General features: G+C 46.4%; 1 protein-coding gene across 3 annotated transcripts; it reads left to right on the forward strand.

Moving 5' to 3' along the window:
* Positions 1-10387: 10387 nt before the first annotated feature.
* On the forward strand, positions 10388-25854 carry LOC135881452 (cytochrome P450 2H2-like). Of its 3 annotated transcripts, none has more exons than XM_065408111.1 (9): positions 10388-10567; positions 13011-13173; positions 13859-14008; positions 16286-16455; positions 17343-17519; positions 21547-21688; positions 23648-23835; positions 24697-24838; positions 25673-25854. In XM_065408111.1, the coding sequence occupies exons 1-9, from the start codon at positions 10388-10390 to the stop codon at positions 25852-25854; spliced, it is 1494 nt and encodes a 497-aa protein (XP_065264183.1). The 3 variants fall into 3 exon arrangements, with proteins under 3 accessions (XP_065264183.1, XP_065264184.1, XP_065264186.1); XM_065408112.1 differs by having other exon boundaries at positions 16286-16446; XM_065408114.1 differs by lacking the exon at positions 17343-17519 and having other exon boundaries at positions 16286-16446.
* The last annotated feature ends 302 nt before the right edge of the window (positions 25855-26156 follow it).

Here is a 26156-nt window from a genome sequence, read left to right on the forward strand (position 1 = left end):
AACTGCTAGCCTAGGCTAGGGTACTTCCCTGGGATGTGGGGTCGGGCATGGTAACGAATGGAGTCCCAGTGAAATTATTTTTCTTGCACATTGTGACTGCACTGAGGTTAATGTGCAGGATGCTGTGGGAAATCCACGTTTCAGGCAGTGAAAGTACAGAGTAACGATGGTGTACGTATAATATGGTCACCCAAGAAGAACATCAGTACAATGAAGTTTGAGATCAAGTTAAACCTTTGAATCCACAATGTTTGGGTGGGTTTGAAATTAGGCAAACGGAATCTGAGCCTCCCTCCTTTCTTTCCTGTTCACCTCCCTTTTCCAGGTGGTATTACCCGCAATGGAGCGCACCTGTTTCTGCTTGCGATCCACTGCCAGTGACCCTTCTCCTGGAGTCAGGCAGCTTAGGCACCTAAGCTGTGTCCTGCAAGAACGACTTAGGCTCCTGCCTACCTCCACATAAAGCGCCATGGGGAAGGGGAGAGGCCTGACAAAGCCCCCAGCCTGCTACCCCCAGTGATGGGGCATTTGGAGGTAAGAGGAGCATATCAAGGTAGGGCTGCAGCATGCAGCACTGTGGAGATCCTGGTGTGATGCAGAGGTTGGGCTGGGGAGTTGCAGAGGCTCTCTGCCATAGATGCTGGAACTAGGGGTGCAGGGGGTGCTGCAGCACCCCCTGGCTTGAAGTGGTTTCCATCCTATACAGGGTTATAGTTTGGTTCAATGGCTTTCAGCACCGCCACTATAAAAATGGTTCCAGCACCCCTGCTCTCTCCTTCCGTATGTTGGTTTGTTACTGAGGCCTTCACCAGATCTCTGGAGACTGGGCCAATGGTTGCATGATGGGCAGTGATTGGACAATGGTTGGATACGGGGTGCTGGTTGGATGATGAGTAGTGATTGTCTCAGCCTGGCATTTCTCCGGGCCCTGGCAGTACTGAGCCCCATCCCCAGCACTCTAAGAGTGCCAGAGGGGAGAGCGCTGCAGTAGCTGAGCAAAGAGGTAGACGAGCTGAGTCACCAGCCAAGAGGTGGGGAATGTATCCACTGCCTCCCAAATGCAATGGACAACGGGTCTGAACCCATAGCCATCCCAGCCCCTCCCCCCAATGGGGGCAGAATTAATTGCTGGGCAGGGGCAAGGCAGAAGTGGGGTGAGTGCTCCTGCAGCGAGGGCCAAAATCACCTCACCCCAACGCTGATTGTGATGGACACACTCACACTGGGGAGGGATGGGGGCAATTCAACGATCAATAGACAGACAGAAAACCCACCCCACAGTATAAACTGTTAGAAAAATCTCATGAGTTTTAGTGTCAGTCTCGTGGGTTTTGGATGTCTGATTCATGGTGTTTGATCTCTTGAGGTTGGCAGTCTAAGATGGCTGCCAGAATCCTCTGACCCCATTGCCAGCATGCTGCAAGTTGGGGTGGGGGCGAGGACAGAAGGAACTAGACCAGTGGTTTTCAAACTTTTTATATTGGTGACCCCTTTCACACAGCAAGCCTCAGACTGTGATTTCCCCCCTCCCCCCCATAAATGAAAAATAGGAGGGAGGTTAATTTAATGGGGGCTCAGGGCTGTCAGTCACATGGGGCTGACAGCTCATGACCCCCATGTAACATCTTGTGACCCTGTGAGCGGTCATGACGCCCAGTTTGAGAACCCCTGAACTAGACAGTAGAAACCCGTGCTCGGGACAGTACGGAGATTTCTGCATGGAGCGAGCTGCTGAAGCAGTACAGTGGACCAATGAGAAGCCAGGGCTGCACAGCCCCCAGACTCAGCTTCCTTCCCTGGGCCTGAGGAAGAGCTCTGTGTAGCTCGAAAGCTTGCACCTTCTACCAATAAATGCTGACCTCACACATCTTGTCTCTCTCATATCCTGGGACCAACACAGCTACAACAACACTGAGAATAGCCCAAGGCAGTTAACTGGGGAGGGGACAGCCTGTCCTTACAGACAAAGAAAACAGGGTTGACTTTCAGTTCGGAAGATGGAAGAGAGTCAAAGTGGCCCAGGGCGTCCCTGCTAAATTCCCCCTTCCCCTGGAGGGAGTTTTGTACCACTCTGAGAGTTTAGCTGCAGGCATCAGGCACCTTCCAGCTCTGCATGACCAGCAACCAGAGGCAAGAGATCCGACCAGGGCCAGCTCCAAGCACCAGCGCAGCAAGCAGGTGATTGGGGCGGCCAGCGGAAAGGGGCAGCATGTCTGGGTCTTCAGCAGCAATTCAGCAGCAGGTCCCTCAGTCCCTCTCAGAGGGAAGGACCTGCCCCCGAATTGCCGCCGAAGAATGAAGCAGCAGCGGTAGAGCTGCTGCTGATCGCGGCCCTTTTTTTTTTTTTTTTTGGTGTGGCCGCTTGGGGTGCCAAAAATGCTGGAGCCGGCCCTGGATCCGACTATGGAGAGCCAGCCAGGCCGCAGGAGGGTTCCAGGCCAGGCAGGCTGGCTGAGTCGGGAGAGGACCCTGCCCAACCCAGCTGTGAAGAAGTAGTAAAGGGACTTTTTTTTTATGCTGGCCACTGCCACAGCACTGCACCACTCCATCTCGGAACGTGCCACCCCAGCCATGCCACCCGCCCGGGGAAAGTACCAGGGAGGGAGGTGGGATTGGAGGAGTTTGTGAGTGCGAGGGGGTGGGGCCTATTTATAAATGTTAATTACTTTTCAGTTAACCTGAACCACGGCCCTCCCCAGATCCTATTTTCCTGTTCCCAGTAATTCCCCCCTCCATTCGTTGCTATTCCTGGTGTGTCATCCCATCACTGGGGTTTGGGCTATTTACCTTATTGTCCCTCATGTACCGGCTGTTACGTGCCTTCCCAGCTGTTAGTGTGGTCGCTGAGCTTGTCGAGGGACACCACCCTGGCATAGTGTAAAGTCACTTGAGAGGAGGCAAAATGGGCATTCTGTTCTGAGTTCTACCCCTAAGTGGCCAGTTCCCTCTTCATCTGAGGACAGTTACAAACTAACACACCTAGGGGGAAAGACTCCAAAGTACAGGTATTGGTTGGGAGATACACAATAAGGAATTACACTAAAAAAGATGGGAATAGCAATATGGATCTGAATTTGCAATACTGCTGCAGAGGCAAAAAAGCTGGTGTAATTGTGGGCTCTGTGTCCAGAGACGACATGAGGTAGGGAGATGGTAAGAGTGGGAACTCTAGATGGCTCTGTGAGACCATGTTTAGATCACTGCCCACAATCAGCCACATTTCAGTGATGGATGATATCAGCAAACTGATGGGTATTCAGAGAAAAGAAAACTGGACACCAGAGGGCACTGTGAACAAGGTGGATGCAGGTTGCTTCAGCTCCAAAGCGGCCCACAGGGAATCCCCAAACATCGTCTCCTAAGCCCCATCACCCAGCCCCAAGAAATATTGTGCCTGACTAGAGAACCCTCCACCCTGCCCTCTAGCTCTGCATCTTCCTCTCCAAATCTGAAAGCACCAAAAAAATAGAAGAGATCTGTCTCCCCCACCCTTCTACAAACACAATGGTGCGTGAGCCAGATGGAGCACAGCTGACGGCTGTACTACAGCTGGTGGCCACAAATACTCTTTAAAATTAAATCTATAGTTTCCGCCCTCCAGGCCATCACGACTGAGATTCAGAGTGCACAACAAGCTCTGTCCTGATGGATGGGGGAAGCCCAACACAGAATTTCTGGAGTGGAAGATGATTTTAAAGAGAATACATTACAGGTTATCAAGAACATGAAGACCAAGCTAATTGACCTAGAAATCCACTCACGACGATGTAATATCAGGGTTGTGGGTGTCCCTGAGGGAATAGAGAAACCCTCTGAATTTGTCTCTAAACTGCTCGCTAAGTTGTTGGATCTGCCAGTAGATTTTTGTTTTGATATAGAACAGGCACACAGGCCCTTGCCCCCACACCAGCTCCAGGAGGTTGCCCAAGAGCACTGATTGTGAAGTTCCTGAAGTTTGCTACTAAGGAACTTACATTGAAGAAATCCAGAGGAAAAAACGGAGCTGCTATCAGGAGAACCAGCAATGAGAGTACTACTCTTTCAAAATTATGCCCATGCCGTGGTTGCAATGAAGGCTGCTTTTAACCAAGCGAACAATTGGCCAGAAAGATGGACTTGGGTATTTAATAAAATATTTCAGCAATGCTCCCTGTTAAGAATGGTAAGAAGATAGTGTCATTCAGTTCCCTTCAAACAGAAAAATACCTCAAAAATCTGCACACTTCCCTCGCAAGAGGAGATCCCTATGGAATGATCCAACCATATGGAATTTATGTACTGCTCTCTGAGATCTGATATGGCTGCTCTAAAGATGTTGATGTGTGCTAGTTGATATTGATATGATAGTTCCTTTTGTTTTCTTTTTTTCTCTCATTCATTGGGGTTGAAGGCGTAAAGGGCTATTTTCAGTTTATTTCCTATTGCCTTAACTCATTTATTTCCTATTGCCTTAACTCTCCTGCCTGACAAAGAAAGTCCATCAACACTAGATGGACCATGGTGGAACATCAGAGGACACAAGACTAAAAATCTCTGACAAGGAGAAACTATTTTTATGCTGCTTGGACTCTGGGGGGCAAGGATTACTAAACACAAGCAAATGATCCCCGGTGCTTAAGCCTGGGTTAGCCCTAAGAGACATATAGAGCTTCCTTATTATACAAGCTTCTATTACTTTTGAAACTAAAGACTATTGTAACTCGTGTGTATGTTTACCTGCTTTAACCTTGTAAATAACTCTCATTTCCTTTTCCTAACTAATAAAATCTTTAGATAATTTATTATAGGATTGGCTGCAAGTGTTGTCTTTGGTGTGAGATCTAAGGTGCAACTGACCCGGGGTAACTGACTAGTCCTTGGGGACCAGGAGTAACCTGAATATTGTTGTGAGGGACCATCTATCACAAAGGCAAGCTTATCTAGGTGACCATATAGATTGGAGTACCCCAAGGGACAGTCTACAAAAACAACAAGGAGTCTGGTGGCACCTTAAAGACTAACAGATTTATTTGGGCATAAGCTTTTGGCTTATGCCCAAATACGGCTTCCATACGGCTATATGGAAAGTGGAAATCCATCAACCTCAACAAAAAACTTGCACAGATACAGACAGACATCATCTTCCTCTCCAAATGCAAACAGATGGACATCATACCAAATGGACTGAAGGTAAAAAATCCATTGCAATCAACATACTACACTGACTATGGTGAGAGACTGTGCCACACACTCTCAAAGAAACTGAGGAACCACCTGATCAGCATCCTGTACAGCAGACAGGAGAAGATCAAGAATGAGCTCTCTAAACTGGAGAGACTCATACAATATCAACCTTCCACACAAACTTCCACGTGGCTGGACTTTACAAAAATGAGACAAGCCATTTACAATGCACACTTCACTTCTCTACAGAGGAAAAAGGACAGTAAGCTATCTAAACTGCTACCTGCCACAGGGGGCTACAACAGTGGTACCCTCAACTCATCTAACAACATTGTCAATCTTTCCAACCACACACTTAGCCCAGCAGAAGAGTCTGTCCTATCTCAGGGACTCTCTTTCTGTTCCACCATCCCCACGAACACGATACAGTTCTGCGGTGATCTGGAAGCCTACTTTCATCGTCTCCGACTCAAGGAATATTTTCAATGCACCACTGAACAGTGCACTGACCCACAGGAACCCTCCTACCAACACTACAAGAAGAAGAACTCTGCGTGGACTCCTCCTGACGGTCGAAATGACAGACTGGACCTCTACATAGAGTGCTTCCGCAGACATGCACAGGCTGAAATTGTGGACAAACAACATAACTTCAGCCATACAGAGCGCCATGCCATCCACAGCCTCAGAAACAACTCTGACATTATCATCAAAGGGGCTGACAAAGGAGGAGCTGTAGTCATAATGAACAGGTCAGATTATGAACAGGAGGCTGCCAGGCAACTCTCCAAGACCACATTCTACAGGCCACTATCCTCTGATCCCACTGAGGAATACCAAAAGAAACTACACCATCTGCTCAAGAAATTCCCAGCTACAGTACAGGAACAAATGTACATGGACACACCCCCAGAACCCCGACCAGGGGTATTCTATCTGCTACCCAAGATCCATAAACCTGGAAACCCTGGACGCCCCATCATCTCAGGCATTGGCACTCTTACAGCAGGATTATCTGGCTATTTGGACTCTCTCCTCAGACCCTACGCTACCAGCACTCCCAGCTATCTTCGAGACACCACCTACTTCCTGAGGAAACTACAATGCATTGGTGATCTTCCTGAAAACACCATCCTGGCCACCATGGATGTAGAAGCACTTTACACCAATATTCCACATGAGGATGGACTACAAGCTGCCAGGAACAGTATCCCTGATGAGGCCACAGCATGCCAGGTGGCGGAGCTTTGTGACTTTGTCCTCACCCACAACCACTTCAGATTTGGGGACAACTTATACCTTCAAGTCAGTGGCACTGCAATGGGTACCAGCATGGCCCCACAGTATGCCAACATTTTTATGGCTGACTTAGAACAACACTTCCTCAGCTCTCGTCCCCTAGTGCCCCTCCTCTACTTGCGCTACACTGATGACATCTTCATCATATGGACCCACGGAAAGGAGGCCCTTGAAGAATTCCACCATGATTTCAACAATTTCCACCCCACCATCAACCTCAGCCTGGACCAGTCCACACAAGAGATCCACTTCCTGGACACTACAGTGCAAATAAGTGATGGTCACATAAACACCACCCTATACCGGAAACCTACTGACCGCTATACGTACCTACATGCCTCCAGCTTCCATCCAAGACACATCACAAGATCCATTGTCTACAGCCAAGCCCTAAGATACAACCGAATTTGCTCCAACCCCTCAGACAGAGACAAACACCTACAAGATCTTTATCAAGCATTCTTAAAACTACAATACCCACCTGGGGAAGTGAGGAAACAGATTGACAAAGCAAGACGGGTACCCAGAAATCACCTACTACAGGACAGGCCCAACAAGGAAAATAACAGAACACCACTGGCCATCACATACAGCCCCCAGCTAAAACCTCTCCAGCGCATTGTCAACGATCTACAACCTATCCCGGAAAACTATCCCTCACTCTCACAGACCTTGGGAGACAGGCCAGTCCTCACTTACAGATAACCACCGGACCTGAAGCAAATACCAGCAACTACACACCACACCACAGAAACACCAACCCAGGAACCAATCCCTGTAGCAAACCTCGTTGCCTACTCTGTCCCCATATCTACTCTGGCGACACCATCAGAGGACCCAACCACATCAGCCACACCATCAAGGGCTCATTCACCTGCACATCTACTAATGTTATATATGCCATCATGTGCCAGCAATGCCCCTCTGCCATGTACATTGGCCAAACCGGACAGTCCCTCCGCAAAAGAATAAATGGACACAAATCGGACATCAGGAATGGTAACATACAAAAGCCACTAAGTGAACACTTCAATCTCCCTGGTCATTCTATTACAGATCTAAAAGTCACTATCATTGAACAAAAAAACTTCAGAAACAGACTTCAAAGAGAAACAGCAGAACTAAAATTCATTTGCAAATTTAACACCATTAATCTGGGCTTGAATAGGGACTGGGAGTGGCTGGCTCATTACAGAAGCATCTTTTCCTCTCCTGGAATTGACACCTCCTCATCTATTATTGGGAGTGGACTACAACACTGGTTCTCCACTTGCGAAGTAACTCCCTGTTCTCCATGTGTCAGTATATAATGCCTGCATCTGTAACTTTCACTCTATGCATCTGAAGAAGTGAGGTTTTTACCCACAAAAGCTTATGCCCAAATAAATCTGTTAGTCTTTAAGGTGCCACCAGACTCCTTGTTGTTTTTGTAGATACAGACTAACACGGCTACCCCCTGATAAGGGACAGTCTGTGACTCCATGGTTAGGCTGTTATAGTGCCTCAGGAGTTTATGCTTGATGGTTGGTGAAATCTAAGTAGAGAACTCACAGCCAATTTGGGGTTTGTACTCTGGTTCTTAACAGCCTGTCCTGAGGTTAGTACGCACATTCTTGAGCTACTGCAGGACAGCTTGACAGCAGCTAATTGACAATAAGTTTAAACCATGTATAGATATTCAGCAACAATTTGGCTTGCCCTGCTCCGTAGCATGGAAAGATCTCCAGTTAAAGCATTTACTTGCAAATGTATTTGGATTGGATGCTTTGGGAGCTCTAGAACATCCAAATTTTTTGTTATTTTGGAGGAAACTTCCTTGATTTACTTGGCCAGAGGTATGCTTTTATGATTTTCGGGCCCCAAAATCTCTGCCAACGATCGATAATTTGAGAGTTGCTTGGAATAGATATTTGGATACATGACAATCCAATCCAATGGAATACAATTGTATCTAATGTTAAAAAAGCAACTATGGGCATGAGACTACAGCTTATTCACCAAAAGTCACTTTTTTGAATATACTGATCCCCACATAAGCTAATGATAATGGGCCTCACAAATGCTGACCACTGTTGGAAATGTAACTCCCTTGGTGTTAGCTCATATGTTTTGGGAGTGCCCCTGTATCAAGCATTTCTGGTATGAGGTGGGTCAAAGGACCAATTTGATATTGGATGCTAAACTGGAGGCCACCCCCTTAAGCTTCATTCTTGAATATATTCCTGATACCTGGTGCGGTTCCATTGTGCAGCTTTGGTTGCTAAAAAATTAATCCTGCAAAAATGGAAAGGTCGATCCTGGCCAAATATTGGTGTCTGACTCGGTGATATGGTAGACCTCGCAGCTAACGAATGACTGGTGTGTGGCAGAAATGGAATGCCTGAAAAATTCAAAGCAATTTGGGCTGACGTTTTACAGGTCTGTGATTAACGTAGATATATTGCTTCCCCCTCCCCTCCCTTTATTGTAACCATCTTTATTTGCGTTGTGTAATATGATGAATCTGATATGTTGATTTACAAATAACTGAAGGGTTTAACCATCAAGGAGAGAGCACAGCTCTTGATTAGCCATGAGAAGAAATACAGCCCAGTAAAATTTTGGCTGAATCTCACGCAACAATTCTGAAAAGAGAGTTCTACAGATGGTGGAATTGTCTCCCAAGGGAAGTTCCTTCATTTGGGACAGTAAAAGCTGCGCAGAGAAGGCACTTGTCAACATTGCCATCCCGGTTATATCACGGCATTTCAGACAGAGCCTCCATTGACCTAAGCCACAGGTGAATAGTGAGGGAGGAAGGCGGGACTCTTGTGTTACCAGGGCCCAGACCACCTGGGCTTTTAGAGGCCAAAACCAGCCCCTTGAATGCCTGTGAGAAGGGTTTCTCTCAAGTTCTGTCCACCACTAGAGTCACCACATCCTCCTCTGCACTCAACATAACCATGGTGGGCACATCTGAACACCCAGCCAGCTAGAGTAGGGGTGAATTTCACCCAGGAGAAATTACTTAGCAAATTAAAACAGCCCTTGCTGGTAGAGACCCAGAAAGGACAGTGCTACTGAGAAACTATCCCCTCCCACGGAGCTAGAGGTGAATTGCCTGATGGAGCCGGGGGAGGGAGGGGGGTCTCACATCCAGTGCTCTGATGGACTCACCTTTCCTTGGCTGCTGCTGCAGGCCCTGTGGCAATGCTGGGCTTTATTCTCTCTGTCCTGGGCTGCAAAGGGCACTGTAGGGCTGCTCCTGGCACTCTCCCAGGAAAAGGACCCTGGTGGTGATGGCTCATTCCCTTCCTCCTGGCGGTTGCAGGCTCCTTCGCCTGGGCACTTAGCACCTGTCTCAGGCAGTGGCACTTTAGACTCTTTAGTCTTCACACCTGTGCCTCAGGTTGTCCAGTGGGCATAGGGGTATGAGGGGGGGCAACAAGGGGAAAGGCCAGCTCATAGAGGGGCTGGCAGGGAAGAGGGGAGGTGCAAATGAGCCTCGCTTATCTCCGCTGTATACTGTTCATCCAGCCTTAGTCTAATGCTCGTATAACAGCATGAAAGGCAATCCCCACTGTATGTATATAGTGTTCCAGCTGGCACCAAGCCATTCAGGGACTGGTACAACAGTCATAGGACAGTGATTTCATGGAAGCTTGGGCAGCCTTAGAGGGATTCACTTTATGATTAATTTTTGTGCTCTGTCATTGTGTACACAAGGGGCAAACACCGACGATATGCAAACAAAGATTCAAGGGAGTTATCCGGTAACCTTTTTTAGACCATATTTAGTGTTGTTGACCCAGAAGAATTGAGAGCTGCAGTTGGCTAATTGCTTGCACTTGCCATTGTACTTTTGCACCATACAATATATAAAAGGTGGGTTCTGAAATACAAAGTAACCCCCTGCCAGAACCCAGAATAATTGCTGCACTCTGCAATGGAACCTCTGGGAGCAGCAACTGTTTTCCTGGTGATTTGTGTCTCTTGCCTTCTTTTCTTTTCCGCATGGAGAAAGAGGTCTGGAAGCGGGAAGCTGCCTCCTGGCCCTGTTGCTTTTCCCATCATAGGGAACATGCTGCAGCTGAATGTGAGGAACTTGCCCCAATCTATACATGAGGTAAGGGGGCTTTCTCCTTATCCAGGGCTTTGGCTCAGGTGGGCGTTAAGCAGAGCCTGGGGAAAGAGAACTCTGACATTTCTGGGGTTTGCACAGTGGCTCAACTCCTCACTTTTAAGGCTGAATATTTTTTCCACAGAAATATTTAATCTTGAATGCTAGATACAACCTGTTCCTGGCAATGGGTTATTTTTATGATAATGTGTCTTATTCACAGGTAAACCAGAATACGCCCTCTCAGTTGTGCTGCAGCCTGTACAGGTTATCCTGCAGTGGGGAGTGTGGTCTGGTGGGTTAAGCAGGGAAATGGCAGACAGCAGCCTTGGGTTCTGGTCCCAGCTTTGCAATTGATGCCACGTATGTTCCTGGGGAAACCACTGAAGTTCTTTGTGTGTTTCCCACTTGTAAAATTGATCTAATGATACTTGCCTTCTTCACAGGACAAGGGTAAGGCCTAGACTGTTGCTGTATTCTGTCAAGTTAACATAGCCATTGGGCTACAGAGAGAGTGAGACTAACTCTGTATCCTAGTGGTTAGGTCGCTCACCCAGGATGTGGGAGACCCACGTTCCTTTTCCAATGACTATTCAGTTATGGATACGCAATGGAACGGCTTCAATGTGAAAGACTGAGAGAGCCCTGATCCAGAATGACCTACAGCGGGTGGTTTAGTGCACTCTCCAAAGAGAGGAGAGACCCAGTTTCAGATCCCTTCTTTACATCAGGTACTGGGGGGAGTTAAACCCGGCTCTCCCATATCCTAGGTGAGTACCATTCCCACTAAGTTGCAGTTCTCAAACTACAGTAACTCCTCACTTAACATCCTCCTGCTTAACGTTGTTTCAAAGTTATGTTGCTGCTCAATTAGGGAACATGCTCATTTAAAGTTGCGCAATGCTCCCTTATAATGTCGTTTGGCTGCCTGCTCTGTCCACTGCTTGTAAGATTCTGTGGAAGAGCAGCGACTTTACAAGGGAGCACTGCACAAGTTCCTCTTCTCCACCTCCTCCCCCTCCCTCCCAGCGCTTCCCCCACTGCCAAACAGCTGTTTGGCAGCGCTTAGGACTTTCTGGGAGGGAGGGGGAGGAGCGGGGAAGCACTGCTTCTTCACTCTTCCCCCTCCCTCCCAGAAAGTCCTAAGCGCCTCCAAACGCAGGGCGGGGAGGTGAGGGGGGGAAGAACAGGGATGTGGCTGCTCCGGAGAGGAGAGGAGTGGGGGTGGGAAGAGGTGGGCCTGGAGTGGAGTGGGGAAAGGAAGAGGCGGGCTTGGAGCATCCCCTGGCAAAGTCGGCGCCTGTTCTTCTCCGGGGAAGCTGCTGCTGCAAAGGTGCTTCCTAGCATCCTTGCCTGCAGTGGGCTGTGCCTGTGTGGGGTAAGCCAGGGCGCTTCCCAACCACAGCACAGTACAGTATATAATGCCTTTTGTCTGCCCCCCAAAAATGTCCTTGGAACCTAACCCCCTGTATTTACATTACATTTTTTGGGAAAATTGGATTCATTTAACATTTTCACTTAAAGTTGCATTTTTTTAGGAACATAACTACAACGTTAAGTGAGGAGTTACTGTATGTGGCGGACCTCACAAGAGAGATGTGGGAATGGGTCAAGGGAGGCATGAGCTGTGTGCTTTTTGTTTGTTTGTTTGTTTGTTTGTTTGTTTTAAAAGAGCTCTGGCTGGCTGTCAGTCTTGAGTGGCTGGGCTCGTGCCAATGGACCCTTCACACCCTGGAGGTGGGGATACAGAGGACAGCCAGAGCTCTGCCACCAGGGTTTGGGCACTCCTTCCTGCCCCCCCCCCCATCCCTTACCGGGAAGCGGTGAGGTTCTGGCTGTTAGCTCTGGGGTGGCAGCAGCAGCGCAGAAGTAAGGGTGCCAATGCGACACTAATTCTTATTGACCAATATCCCTTCACATTGCCACCCTTACTTCCGAGCTGCTGCTGGTGCAGTGCTGCCTTCAGAGCTGGGGGCAGTATATGTACTTGTGGGGTGGGAGTGGCCATAAATGACTACAGACACGAAGAAGGGGGGCATGATCAAATAACTTTGAGAACCGCTGGCCTAGAGGGTTAGCTAGGGGTTTTGAGGATCAACATTTTGGATATAGGTGCCTATATCCCATTTTGGGTGTAACCCTTAATATATACGGAAATATACCTCTCTCATAGAGCTGGAAGGGACCCTGAAAGGTCATTGAGTCCAGCCCCCTGCCTTCACTAGCAGGACCAAGTACTGATTTTGCCCCAGATCCCTAAGTGGCCCCTTCAAGGATTGAACTCACAACCCTGGGTTTAGCAGGCCAATGTGCAAACTACTGAGCTATCCCTCCCCCCCCTTAATGGCGGGAGAGCTCTTTCATCAGTTTGTAATTAGATCCACACTCATTCTTATTCTGAAGAGGCTATAGTAAAAATTTATTGGTCCTTTGTGTTAATCTTTTACAGCTCAGTGCGAAGTATGGCCCGGTTTTCACAATATACTTGGGCTCACTGCGGGTTGTGGTGCTGTATGGGCAGGAGGCTGTGAAGGAAGCTCTGATTGATCAAGGGGATGAGTTCAGTGGAAGAGGAAAACTGGCACTGGCTGACAAGCTTATCAAAGGAGCAGGTACATTTCTAACAACTTCAGCATGTAGCGCTGATGTTCTATGTATGTGGAGAACACGACAGAGAAGACAGCTCTTGTTTCATTTAGTCCTGTTCTTTGAAGGATACTAACTTTAGCCGCCTATTTATGTCCCAGTGTATTTCTTATTTTTACATGGTACCAGTATATGTACTTTGCTCTAATTACTGTGACAGTTTACACTGTGTTAGAGAACAAAATACAGCCATTGGGCATGGCAACCAATGGAATTATTTTTCTTGTTCTTAACAGGGCCGGCTCCAGGCACCAGCCCAGCAAGCAGGTGCTTGGGTCGGCCCCTGGAAGGGGGCAGCATGTCCGGCTCTTCGGCAGCGGGTCCCTCAGTCCGTGTCGGAGGGAAGGACCTACCGCCGAATTGTCGCCGAAGAATGAAGTGGCGGCGTTAGAGTTCCCGATTGCAGCTTTTTTTTATTATTTTTTTTTTTTTTTTTGCTTGTGGCGGCAAAAACTATGGAGCTGGCCCTGGTTCATAATTCCTATAAACAGCAATGAGATTAATGTGTGGGATTTTGAGTTACATACACATATCAATGTAATGTAGTGTCTCCAGTAGAACACACATACAATAATGTTTGCGTTCACGTTGAACCTTTCAATGACCAATGTTCCCCCACCCCTTTCATTCCTGTTCTCCTCCCTCTTCCAGGCATTATTTTCAGCAATGGGGAGCGGTGGAAGCAGCTTCGCCGATTTGCCCTCACCACCCTCAGAAACTTTGGGATGGGGAAGAAAAGTATTGAGGAAAGAATCCAGGAGGAAGCCCGTTTTCTGGTGGAAAGGCTCAGAAACACACACGGTGGGGATTTGCTGCACGTATGTCAGGAATTGAGGAGTCAGCTAAAGACTCTTGTCTTCCTTTATTTTGTGATACTAACTTTGGTTCAAATACCTTATAGCTCAAGCCATTAGCTGCACATATAACAGCCTCTGTTAATTTGAAGGAAAAATATGTGAGAAAAGTTCCTGAGATGACCTTTCCTGGCTGTTATTTCCCATGCTTTCTACCCTCTGATCTGTGGCCAATGGGCAAATGGAAAATGGTTGTCCAGAGTAGGCAGAAGCTAACACAGTGAACCATGTTAGAGTGGATTAGTTTATCTTCAGTGTGTTGGGCGAATAAGACACCCAGGCCCACAGCTTCCTTATTCTGATTTTCTTCTCTGCTAGATGCCTGATACAAGTCTGGCACCTACATTGCATGGGGATGGCCTCCCGAGTAAATCACTGTGTAAATTTACAGTGTTTTCTAAGTGATGATTATTATTTATTTGTGTTCTATTAGTTTCTAGAGGTCCCAGCCAAGACTGGGGCTCCTTTGCATATGGGTTGTGCTAACAAACAGTTGGAGACAGTCCCTGCCCAAGCAACATACATAATAAATACACATGAAAAAGAAAAAGAGGAGAAAGGAAGAATTATTTTCTCTCTTTTAGAGACGGGGAACTGAGACACAGAGATATTAAGTGACTTGCTCGAGGTCACACCTGGAAGTTTGTGGCAGAGCTGGGAATTGTCTCCAGATTTCCTGAGACCCAGGCCACTGCCTTAACCACAAGACCATACTGCCTCTTGCAATATTAAGGGTTAAAATGAAGTTGACTGTCCATCTGGGTGAATTGTGTGTATGAGAGGAGAATGCATGGAGAACCTTCTCCACCCATGGTAGAGACACAAGAGAGAGCCACTTTACTGCTGTTGCCACTTGTGTATCCTGAGCCAAGGGCAGCTGCTCCTGTAGATAATGACCTAAAAGAAATCTGCCTGGGTGAGGGACATGAGCAGGAGTCTGCTGTGAGGCGAGAACACACTGCATGGAGAAAATGCTGCTTCTGGATGTTCTCCCTGTGCAATGTGGTCTCAAGTCAGAGGGGTGAAGTCTTGTAGACAATTCCTTTGAATATTGTATAGGTCCCGCTGCATTTTAGGAGTTTGTGATGATGCTACAAGCAATGGCTCAGGCAGAATCCTCTGAATGCAGGATCCTGTTCTGAATGGAATACTGTCAGGCCTGTGTAAGGAGCCCATGGCAGACAGGCAGGTGTCATTCAGAGAGGGACTCATGGTCCCTGGTTAGATCAGTGTGTGTCAAGCAAAGAGCGGCAGAGGAGACAGAGTGAAAACTGATTCCCAGCAAAATGGGGATAATTATTTAATATAAATGTACAGAGATAGCATTGGGGAAGCCCTATGTGGAGAATGAGGGAAATATCTATGTTATTTTTCATGTGCACCTCAGTTTACCTGTGTGATATTATCCTGCCTGGCTGTACTGAATTAAATAAAAGGAGACTGAAAGGGGGACACCAAGAGGAAATGAACTAATAGCAAAGATAAGTACGGTCAGAGAGAATGGCAAGGGTGGTAATGGAGAAGCTGTTAATTTGAGAACACGCCCAGCGTAGCTTCAGCTATTTGGCAAGTATTCTCTTCCGAGACAGAAACTAGCATCCGACAGGGATACTAAAACCTTAAGGATTTTCACCCAAGCAGGAAGGGGGCTGAGTGAGATGGAGGTAACTGGGCTGAATGGAACTTACCAAAGCTTGCAAGGAAAGATTGTTTAGGTAAAAGGAATGTGTGTAGAAGCCTTTATTGTTTCTAGTTTTTGCTCTGTGTGCTGCATACCTTTGGGAGGATAAATAACGCTTTGTTTTGGAGAAGCTGTTTTTGAGTCACTTTGATCCCCCGCTGGTCACAGGTCCCTGTAGGGAAAGGGCTCACGGGTGCCCAGCACAGAGCAGCCTGTCATGCTACCATAGTTGGGAAGTAGTGAGTCTGCCGCCCAGATATCCAGTCCAAGGGTGGTTGGACTGAGGGGTTCCTCCCATTCAGAGAGGGGCACGAACTCAGGCCTGTCACCTGAGGGGGGCTCTCGAGAGGGACTGAAAGGGGTCTAAAGCCCAGCTCACCCTGGAACTGTGACACCATAACTCACCCTCCCAAGTGAATATTAGGGACTGCACTCTTGGCCTGGGGCCAGGACATCCAGAACTTCCCAACAACATCAAAGGATGTGATGCTGTAGGTGAAAATACTGAATTAAAAATTGGATCCTCGTTTGGTTTTATTGCAGAGCGACCCTTTGACCCCACTATCCCTCTCACCCATGCTGTCTCCAACATCATCTGCTCCATTGTCTTTGGGGACCGGTTTGACTATGAAGATCAGAAGTTTCTGACATTAATTAAACTCACAGAGAAAAACAATGAAGTCTTTCGCTCTCTCCTGGGACAGGTGTGTTCAGTGGTTTTTCCCACTCTTCTCCTTTATAATGGAGGAAGGGACAAAGATTTCTTTCTTTTACCATTCATTCTCCTTAAACAATTGTTATTTCAGATTCCCTTAATGTTCCTATTCTCCTCACTAGGCTGCAACTATTACCAATCCCAGCCTCAAACTTGTTTCTGAGGATTATTTAAATTCCCACACAAAACACTTCATTTGCTCAGAATTACGTTTGCTCAAGGACATTCCCTTTGAACACTATTGGCAAAAATCAAGGAAATTGCCAATTAAAACATTAGCATTCAAACCATTGCAATTCACATGCCTTAGTATATTCACAATGGGATACCTGAATGTGGTCACATTCCTCACCCGCAAAGCAAACTCCTTTTCATTTCCAGTAAAAAGCCCCTCACACATCCCATTGCTGAAAACCTCACCAAATGCACAACAGTCGAACTCAGTCGAAATCAATGGAGGTACAGCAGCACAGAATTTGGCCCCTTCACTCCAACCTGAGGAAGACTAAGATACCTTTTACTTGTAAAGTCTACAATGTTTTATTACTGCCTATGAAAATCTGTAGTCCGAGTTAGGTTTGGGAACTTGAGTGTGATTTTCAAGGACATCATGTGAATATTGGGGATGGTTTTATGTTGGAAATAATGGAGATTATTGTAGCGAATAGAACTGAGTGTCACTGCAGTTTACGTGAGGAATATGTGTGTATCGAGTAGAATGAATTAGTGAAGCTGGAGAAGTTCTTTAGAATCCATTTGCACAGGAACGTGCCACAGAAGTATTGTATCGTGCTGCTGTAACTGAGTCAATTGGGCCAATTGAGTCAATTGATTATTTGTTGTGTCCAGATAAACCAAGATGTGCTTTTCCTTCCATCATTCTAGCTGTACAATTTTTTCCCAACTCTCATGGATTATATACCTGGGCCTCACCAGGTTATAGTTAAAAATTCGGAGGCGTTTACAAGGTTTGTTAGGGAGAGAGTGAAGATGCACAAAGAGTCTCTGGATCTTAGCTGCCCTCGAGACTTCATCGATGCTTTCCTCATCAAAATGGAACAGGTAAGTGAGGGCAGCAGCCCTTCCCCTTTGCTGTGGAGTGGGTTATACCTATCATGGGTATTTATCACTCTGTACAAGTCCCAAATTTAGATTGGGTCCCTGCCCCTGGGATTTACATTCTAAAAGCCAAGCCCTGCTCACCTCATTTGTGCGAGTAGTGCTGGTGATGCCAGTGGGACTACACCAGTGAGTAAGACAAATCTAAGGGTATGTCCACACTGCAATGAAAGACCCACAGCACAGCCAGGGCTGGCCCGGGTCAGCTGACTTGGGCTTGCAACGCTCAGGCTGAAGGGCTATAAAATTGCAGTGTAGATGTTAGAGCTTGGACTGCAGCCCAGGTTCTGGGATTCTTCCCTCTTCCTGGGCCTCAGAGCCTGGGCTGCAGCCCAAGCCCATATGTCTACACTGCAATATTATAGCCCCTCAACCTGATCCCCACGAGCCCGAGTCAGCTGACCCAGGCCAGCCGTGGGTTTTTAATTTCAGTGTAGATATGTCTTAAAAGGACAGAGGACCCAAAGCAGGTATCAACAGCACTTGGCAATGTATAGGTTGGCTCTGTTGGAGGTTAGCCATTGAAAGGGTTTTATTTACAAGGTGGACAGAGGCACTTTTACTGGTATGCATTAGCATCAGTGGGATTAGCAGAAGAAAGCAGTTTCTAATGGCTTCCTATGCCCACACCCACAGACCTAACTTATTACCAGCTTCTTTGGAAACCCCTCCTGCTACTCTCCCACAATATTTTACAGCAACATCCTATTAGGTGTTCTACCACTGCACCCCTCGGTCAGCAGGTAGCCAGGCATCTGCATTTTCAGTGGGGATCTCGCTTCCTTTGGAGCATCAGACTCAATCCTTCTGGCTCTAAGGCTAAAAATTGGTTAGAGACATTTGGTTTCCTTTCTGGTTCAAAGTTTTCAAGGGCCTAAGTGCTGCCCATGCAAACAAAATATGAAAGCAAAGGGAATCAACAACAGTTAAAAATACAGATGAAAACTAACCAGGTAAAAACAACAAGGAGTCTGGTGGCCCCTTAAAGACTAACTGATTTATTTGGGCATAAGCTTTCGTGGGTAAAAATCTCACTTCTTCAGATGCATGGAGTGAAAGATACAGATGCAGGCATTATATACTGACACATGGAGAGCAGGGAGTTACCTCACAAGTGGAGAACCAGTGTTGACAGGGCCAATTCGATCAGGGTGGATGTAGTCCACTCCCAATAATAGGTGAGGACGTGTCAATTCCAGGAGAGGCAAAGCTGCTTCTGTAATGAGCCAGCCACTCCCAGTCCCTATTCAAGCCCAGATTAATGGTGTTAAATTTGCAAATGAATTTTAGTTCTGCTGTTTCTCTTTGAAGTCTGTTTCTGAAGTTTCTGCCCCACCATCCCCATGAATATGATACAGTTCTGTGGTGATCTGGAAGCCTACTTTCGTCATCTCCGACTCAAGGAATATTTTCAACGCACCACTGAACAGTGCACTGACCCACAGGAACCCCTGCTACCAACACTACAAGAAGAAGAACTCTGCATGGACTCCTCCTGACGGTCGAAATGACAGACTGGACCTCTACATAGAGTGTTTCCGCAGACGTGCACAGGCTGAAATTGTGAACAAACAACATCACTTGCCCCATAACCTCAGCCATACAGAACGCAATGCCATCCACAGCCTCAGAAACAACTCTGACATTATAATCAAAGGGGCTGACAAAGGAGGTGCTGTAGTCATAATGAACAGGTCGGATTATGAACAGGAGGCTGCCAGGCAACTCTCCAAGACTACATTCTACAGGCCACTATCCTCTGATCCCACTGAGGAATACCAAAAGAAACTACACCATCTGCTCAAGAAATTCCCAGCTACAGTACGGGAACAAATGTACATGGACACACCCCCAGAACCCCGACCAGGGGTATTCTATCTGCTACCCAAGATCCATAAACCCGGAAACCCTGGACGCCCCATCATCTCAGGCATTGGCACTCTTACAGCAGGATTATCTGGCTATTTGGACTCTCTCCTCAGACCCCACGCTACCAGCACTCCCAACTATCTTCGAGACACCACCAACTTCCTGAGGAAACTACAATGCATTGGTGATCTTCCTGAAAACACCATCCTGGCCACCATGGATGTAGAAGCTCTCTACACCAACATTCCACATGAGGATATACTACAAGCTGTCAGGAACAGTATCCCTGATGAGGCCACAGCATGCCTGGTGGCTGAGCTTTGTGACTTTGTTCTCACCCACAACCATTTCAGATTTGGGGACAACTTATACCTTCAAGTCAGTGGCACTGCTATGGGTACCCACATGGCCCCACAGTATGCCAACATTTTTATGGCTGACTTAGAACGCTTCCTCATCTCTCGTACCCTAGTGCCCCTCCTCTACTTGTGCTACATTGATGACATCTTCATCATATGGACCCACGGAAAGGAGGCCCTTGAAGAATTCCATCATGATTTCAACAATTTCCACCCCACCATCAACCTCAGCCTGGACCAGTCCACACAAGAGATCCACTTCCTGGACACTACAGTGCAAATAAGTGATGGTCACATAAACACCACCCTATACCGGAAACCTACTGACCGCTATATTTACCTACATGCCTCCAGCTTCCATCCAGGACATATCACATGATCCATTGTCTACAGCCAAGCCCTAAGATACAACCGAATTTGCTCCAACCCCTCAGACAGAGACAAACACCTACAAGATCTTTATCAAGCATTCTTAAAACTACAATACCCACCTGGGGAAGTGAGGAAACAGATTGACAAAGCAAGACGGGTACCCAGAAATCACCTACTACAGGACAGGCCCAACAAGGAAAATAACAGAACACCACTGGCCATCACATACAGCCCCCAGCTAAAACCTCTCCAGCGCATTGTCAACGATCTACAACCTATCCTGGAAAACTATCCCTCACTCTCACAGACCTTGGGAGGCAGGCCAGTCCTCACTTACAGATAACCACCGGACCTGAAGCAAATACCAGCAACTACACACCACACCACAGAAACACCAACCCAGGAACCAATCCCTGTAGCAAACCTCGTTGCCTACTCTGTCCCCATATCTACTCTGGCGACACCATCAGAGGACCCAACCACATCAGCCACACCATCAAGGGCTCATTCACCTGCACATCTACTTATGTTATATGTGCCAGCAATGCCCCTCTGCCATGTACATTGGCCAAACCGGACAGTCCCTCCGCAAAAGAATAAATGGACACAAATCGGACATCAGGAATGGTAACATACAAAAGCCAGTAGGTGAACACTTCAATCTCCCTGGTCATTCTATTACAGATTTAAAAGTCACTATTCTTGAACAAAAAAACTTCAGAAACACACTTCAAAGAGAAGCAGCAGAACTAAAATTCATTTGCAAATTTAACACCATTAATCTGGGCTTGAATAGGGACTGGGAGTGGCTGGCTCATTACAGAAGCAGCTTTGCCTCTCCTGGAATTGACACGTCCTCACCTATTATTGGGAGTGGACTACATCCACCCTGATTGAATTGGCCCTGTCAACACTGGTTCTCCACTTGCAAAGTAACTCCCTGCTCTCCATGTGTCAGTATATAATGCCTGCATCTGTAACTTTCACTCTATGCATGCGAAGAAGTGAGGTTTTTACCCATGAAAGCTTATGCCCAAATAAACCTGTTAGTCTTTAAGGTGCCACCAGACTCCTTGTTATTTTTGTAGATACAGACTAACACGGCTACCCCCTGATACTTGTAACCAGGTAAAAGTAATGCTCCAATTCTCCTCTAATAGAAAAGACCATATCTTTCCACAGCTATGACCCAAAACACCCCCGCAGTGCTGCTGCAATCTCCAGGGCTGTGGCCCATTTTTATAAGGATTTTTATAAAGATGCCAGGTGGGTCACAGAGCTGGTAGGAGATGAGAGACTTTGGGCCTGCATGAATAGATCGCACACTCTTACAGTTAATGATCAAACACCTATAACAAGTCTCTCTGCAGGAACAACAGAATGGCCAGTCGGAATTTAACACTGATAACTTGGTAAGATGCACATTGGATTTATTCTTTGCCGGAACAGGGACATCCAGCACCACCCTGAGACATGGACTCCTGATTCTTCTGAAATACCCAGAAATAGAAGGTACCACAAAGACACACACAATTTTAAGTCTTAGAGAGATAAGGGGATTACATGGCTCAAGGGATCTCTAATGGATGCAGACCCCTGCCCCTTAAGTCACCATATCAAATCTGGCTTGGTCTGGAAGTAACGCACATTACTGCTGTGTGCAAGCTGTTCGCTGGTTTATGTGAAACTGAGATGTGTTTGGGGCTGAGTGTTTCAGTTCAATTTGCATAGACAGGTGTCCACATTTGAAAAGCACCATCACAACTGACATTACTCCACCTCCTCATGGGTGGTCTCAGCACAGGGTCCTCAGCCTGATTAAACCATTGTGACTGGATTCCTTTCTCACCTCCCAGTCAAAGTTAAGGCTCCTGTGCTGGGGGAAAGTGTATGTGTTTGTGCAGGAGAAATCTGTGCTGCCACTGAGAAGAAGGTGCCTGCTCTATGGGTAACAGGAGCCTTCATATTCCAGGGCTGTCAGATGGCCCCCTCTGTGACAGGATCCCTGTGGTACAACCTGGAACTTGGGTACCATTATTCCCCCCCTTAACTTTCCAGCCTGGGCTGTCTTTCATAATGCTTTGCTAGTGACAAGCAGCCAAACCCCTTTGTGAGCTGTTATCACTGAGTACAACAGCATGTGGAGCCCCACACCCAGCTAAATTGCATGAATGCTCCCTGAGCCATTCACGAATCACACAGAGAAAGGCACCAGCAAATCTCCCAAGCCCCCAGCCTTGCACCGTCTTGCCGTGGTCAGAAGCCTGACCAGTGTAAATTCATTACCCAGTCCACCCCTTCCTCGATGTGGAGAGGACATGCACTAGCCTTTGTAAACTGTGCTGAGATTTCCCAAGCACTTCAGCCTAAACACACTGTTTTAGGTAAAATATAAAAGAGGTTTATTACCTACAGAAAGATAGATTTTAAGTGATTATAAGTGGTAGGCGCAAAAGGTCAGAGAGTTACCAAAGAAAATAAAAGGTAAGCACACAGTCTAAATCCTGAACCTTATTAGACTGTGCAGTGTTTGGATCAAGCCATTTTTCTCACCCCACTGGATGTTGCCCGTAGGTTACAATCCTTAATACACAGGCTTCCCCTTTAAGCCTGGGACCAGTCTCCTCAGTTCAAGGCTTGGTCTTCCCAGCATTCTTGTTGCTTCCAGTGTAGGTGGGGGAGGAGAAAGGCAAAAGCAAGATGCCACTGTCCCCTATTTTATATCCGCAGTCTGTGTGCCTGGAAAACACTAGCCAAGATATGTCCTGGTGGGCTTTGCTGAGTCATAGAGTGGAGCAATCTCCCCACTGTGTGATGCTTGTGCAGCTCTCTTACAGCACTGTAAATCCCTTGTTTAAAAGTTCCCCGCTGATTAATGGTAATTTAACACCATCCTGGGAGTGGATCCCCTCCTTTGTTGTCGCTGGAGAACTGACAGTGGACGACTCTCAAGCGTACAACATATTTCAGTAACAACCATAGAGCAAAATCTCCTAACTTCATACAGATACAGAGTGCCACACCCTCCCCTCAAATAAAGACAAGTGTTGGAGATTTATCAACACCCAGCTAATATCCAGTGCTAATTCCCACCTCATAGGCTTCCTCCAAGGTCATGTGGATGATTGCCTGGCGGGGGGGGGGGGGGGAGCGGAATTTTAGGCCTCAGTCTCTTGTGTAGCAGTTAGTTATATGCTCTGGTGAAAACATCACATTATGCTCTCTTTTATAACATAACTAGGCATGAACCATATCACTGCCCTAATAATTACATTATTGGCATTTTATCCTAGATACCATGTACAATAGTTTCTGTAACCCAAAACTAACTGTTATATTGTTATAACATGTTATATTCCCAACATGTATCTGGTGAGACGTGTGTATTTCTGACTATGTGACAGAATGGGGGCAAAATTATGGGAATGATGTTCTTTAGCTTTATTGTTAACCTCGTTCATTTGATGACAGAGAAAGTTCATGAAGAGATTGACCGTGTGGTTGGCCGAAGCCGAAGCCCCTGCATGGCGGACCGAAGCCAGATGCCCTACACAGATGCTGTGATACATGAGGTGCAGAGAACCGCTAACATTGTCCCGATGGGTGTCCCACATGCAGTGACCAGAGACACTCATTTCAGACACTATATTATCCCCAAGGTTAGTTCTCAACGTTTCTGTGAAATGGCCCGATCTTCTGCCTTTTCCACTATACAGTTTTGAGTTATTCACAATAGAAATGTTTGCCCTGATTTTAGCACGACAGGTGTTTTTCACAATTACCAACAACATTCCAGTTGTTATTGGCATGAAGAACAGAACCCTGCATTCTGCAGGCTCAGCTCTCCTTATAGAAGAAAGACTTAGAGCCCAGTTCAAACTTTTAGATATAGAATAGATACCAAGCAGGCCATGCAAAGCTTTCTCTCTTTTTTGGAACCTCTTTTGGGAGGTCAGTTTCTGAACTGGTTCCATCTCTCCACCAAGATTTAGTCCTGCTGATGTGTTAATATGTGTTAACCACAACTCGCAGTGACCATGTCCTAGGTTGCTAACTGAGTTACACTGTGAGTTGTATAGGACTTTTTAGCTTTATTATTATTTTTATTATTTATTATTATATTTTATTTTTTATAAATAGTGATGGGGAAACCGTTGGTGCGATGACTAAATTATAAAGACAAGGGAATGTCAAATGCTTCCAAATAGCAGCTGAGAGACGCACCTAACACTTCTGGATCTAAGCCAGACTTATCCAAACCTCTTTGATGTAGAAACCAGGCTGGCAATCTAATGTGAGGAGCCTTCCTCATGAGATTCCAGGATCTCCTTGTTGAAGGTGGGCCCCCATTTGGTGGGGTTACCTTTTCTCATGGAATTTTAATATTTCTGGTTCTTGGGGATGCAGGAAAATGAAGGAAAGAAAAACATGTCCTACTGCCCAGCTCAGTGAATTCTGGAGTCTTCTCTGCTTTGGACAGTGTCCACTTTAACTCTCTTTATCTGTGTTTGCTAATTCAGGGCACCACTATATTCCCTGCCCTGCAATCAGTCCTACATGACAGCAGGGAATTTCCAAAGTCAGAGCAATTTAACCCGGGACATTTCTTGGATGAAAATGGTGCCTTTAAGAAGAGTGACTTCTTTATTCCTTTTTCTGCAGGTAAAAGAAGCCATGTTTATTTCAGATCCCAGACCATTCTCTCTTAGCTTTGTCTTGAGTATACAAAGAGTTCTCAAACTGTAGTCTGCAGAGCCTTTTCGGGCCATCCCTGAAGCAGAGCCTCTCACAACAGCAAAGTGTCTGTCCGTCTCCAGTCTCCTTTTTAAACTAATTGAACATGCACTACTCTCCGCTCTGCCTGGCAACTTCACATCTTCCTTTGTCTGTCTGTGTCAGCCCACTGTGGATGAATTGTGAGTCAATGTGCATGCAAAAGGAAAATTGAAGGGAGTAACATGCAACAGGGCAGAAGCTGGCTGCATAGTCACCTGGAGAGAGATCAGCAGGGGCTGCTTAACTTCTCAACTTTACTCCAATCAATGAAAATCCCAACACTCTGTTAATAAACCCTGTATGCTGTTCTCCTCCATTCTGCTACTCAGCATGCCTGCATCTCGCTATCTGTTAATTCCGCCTTCCACTCAAGAACCACTGTGTCATTTCCACCTTAAACATATTAACTGGCTCAGGACCTGCATTAACGATTGCTCAAACCCCACATCTGCCCACCGGTCTCCACATATTGGTTTTTAAAAGGCCACTTATTATATGGAGCTCAGCCTTTAAAATATTCTGTGAAAGGCTTCGAAAGCCCCCAAACACTTTCATACCTTCCTGAACTCTGAGAAATGGCCATTATTCTCCATGTCGTTACCCTGAATCACAATGTGCATCTAACTTTAATCCTGAGGTTTAGTTTCATTGTAACAATATTTAACATATGTTGCAAAGAAAGATCTCCCACATCTCCTCAATATTCCTTTTTCATTTCAGGAAAGCGGATTTGTGTGGGAGAGGGTCTGGCTCGGATGGAGCTATTTTTGTTACTGACAACGATTTTGCAGAATTTTACCTTGAAGCCTCTCATTGACCCCAAGGACATCGATATAACTCTAGTGATGAGTTTTGTGTCAAATGCACCAAAGCCGTACCAGCTCTGTGTTTTGCCTCGATAAAGACCATGAAAAGCCACCTCAGTGTGCTAGAGTAGTGCATGAATTTGGTTGTCTATGGTCCTGGATTCATTAATACAGAAATTAATTCACTGTGTTGTAACAGAGACAGATAAATAACCTGGCTTTGTAAGTAACTGGGATTTAACAAAATTAAGTGTAATACCAAAAAATAAATATATAATGGCCCCCACCCCAGCCAGCTATAGTAACCCTACAGTGTTCTCAGATGTGACTCTATTCTTGACAAAAACTGGATATGTTTTCAGTACATTTGTGAGGTAGTTCATTTCTGGTGTAGCATT

The sequence above is a fragment of the Emys orbicularis genome, chromosome 7 (genome assembly GCF_028017835.1).
Source record: "Emys orbicularis isolate rEmyOrb1 chromosome 7, rEmyOrb1.hap1, whole genome shotgun sequence".
Taxonomy (NCBI): Eukaryota; Metazoa; Chordata; order Testudines; family Emydidae; genus Emys; species Emys orbicularis.

Bases quoted from the DNA above. Each gene is read 5' to 3' on its own strand.
- LOC135881452 (XM_065408111.1), top strand. From the start codon at position 10,388: ATGGAACCTCTGGGAGCAGCAACTGTTTTCCTGGTGATTTGTGTCTCT. The intron at 14,009-16,285 runs GTGGGGATTTGC...GTTTTATTGCAG, and splicing joins AAGGCTCAGAAACACACACG to AGCGACCCTTTGACCCCACT. The intron at 16,456-17,342 runs GTGGTTTTTCCC...CCATCATTCTAG, and splicing joins TCCTGGGACAGGTGTGTTCA to CTGTACAATTTTTTCCCAAC.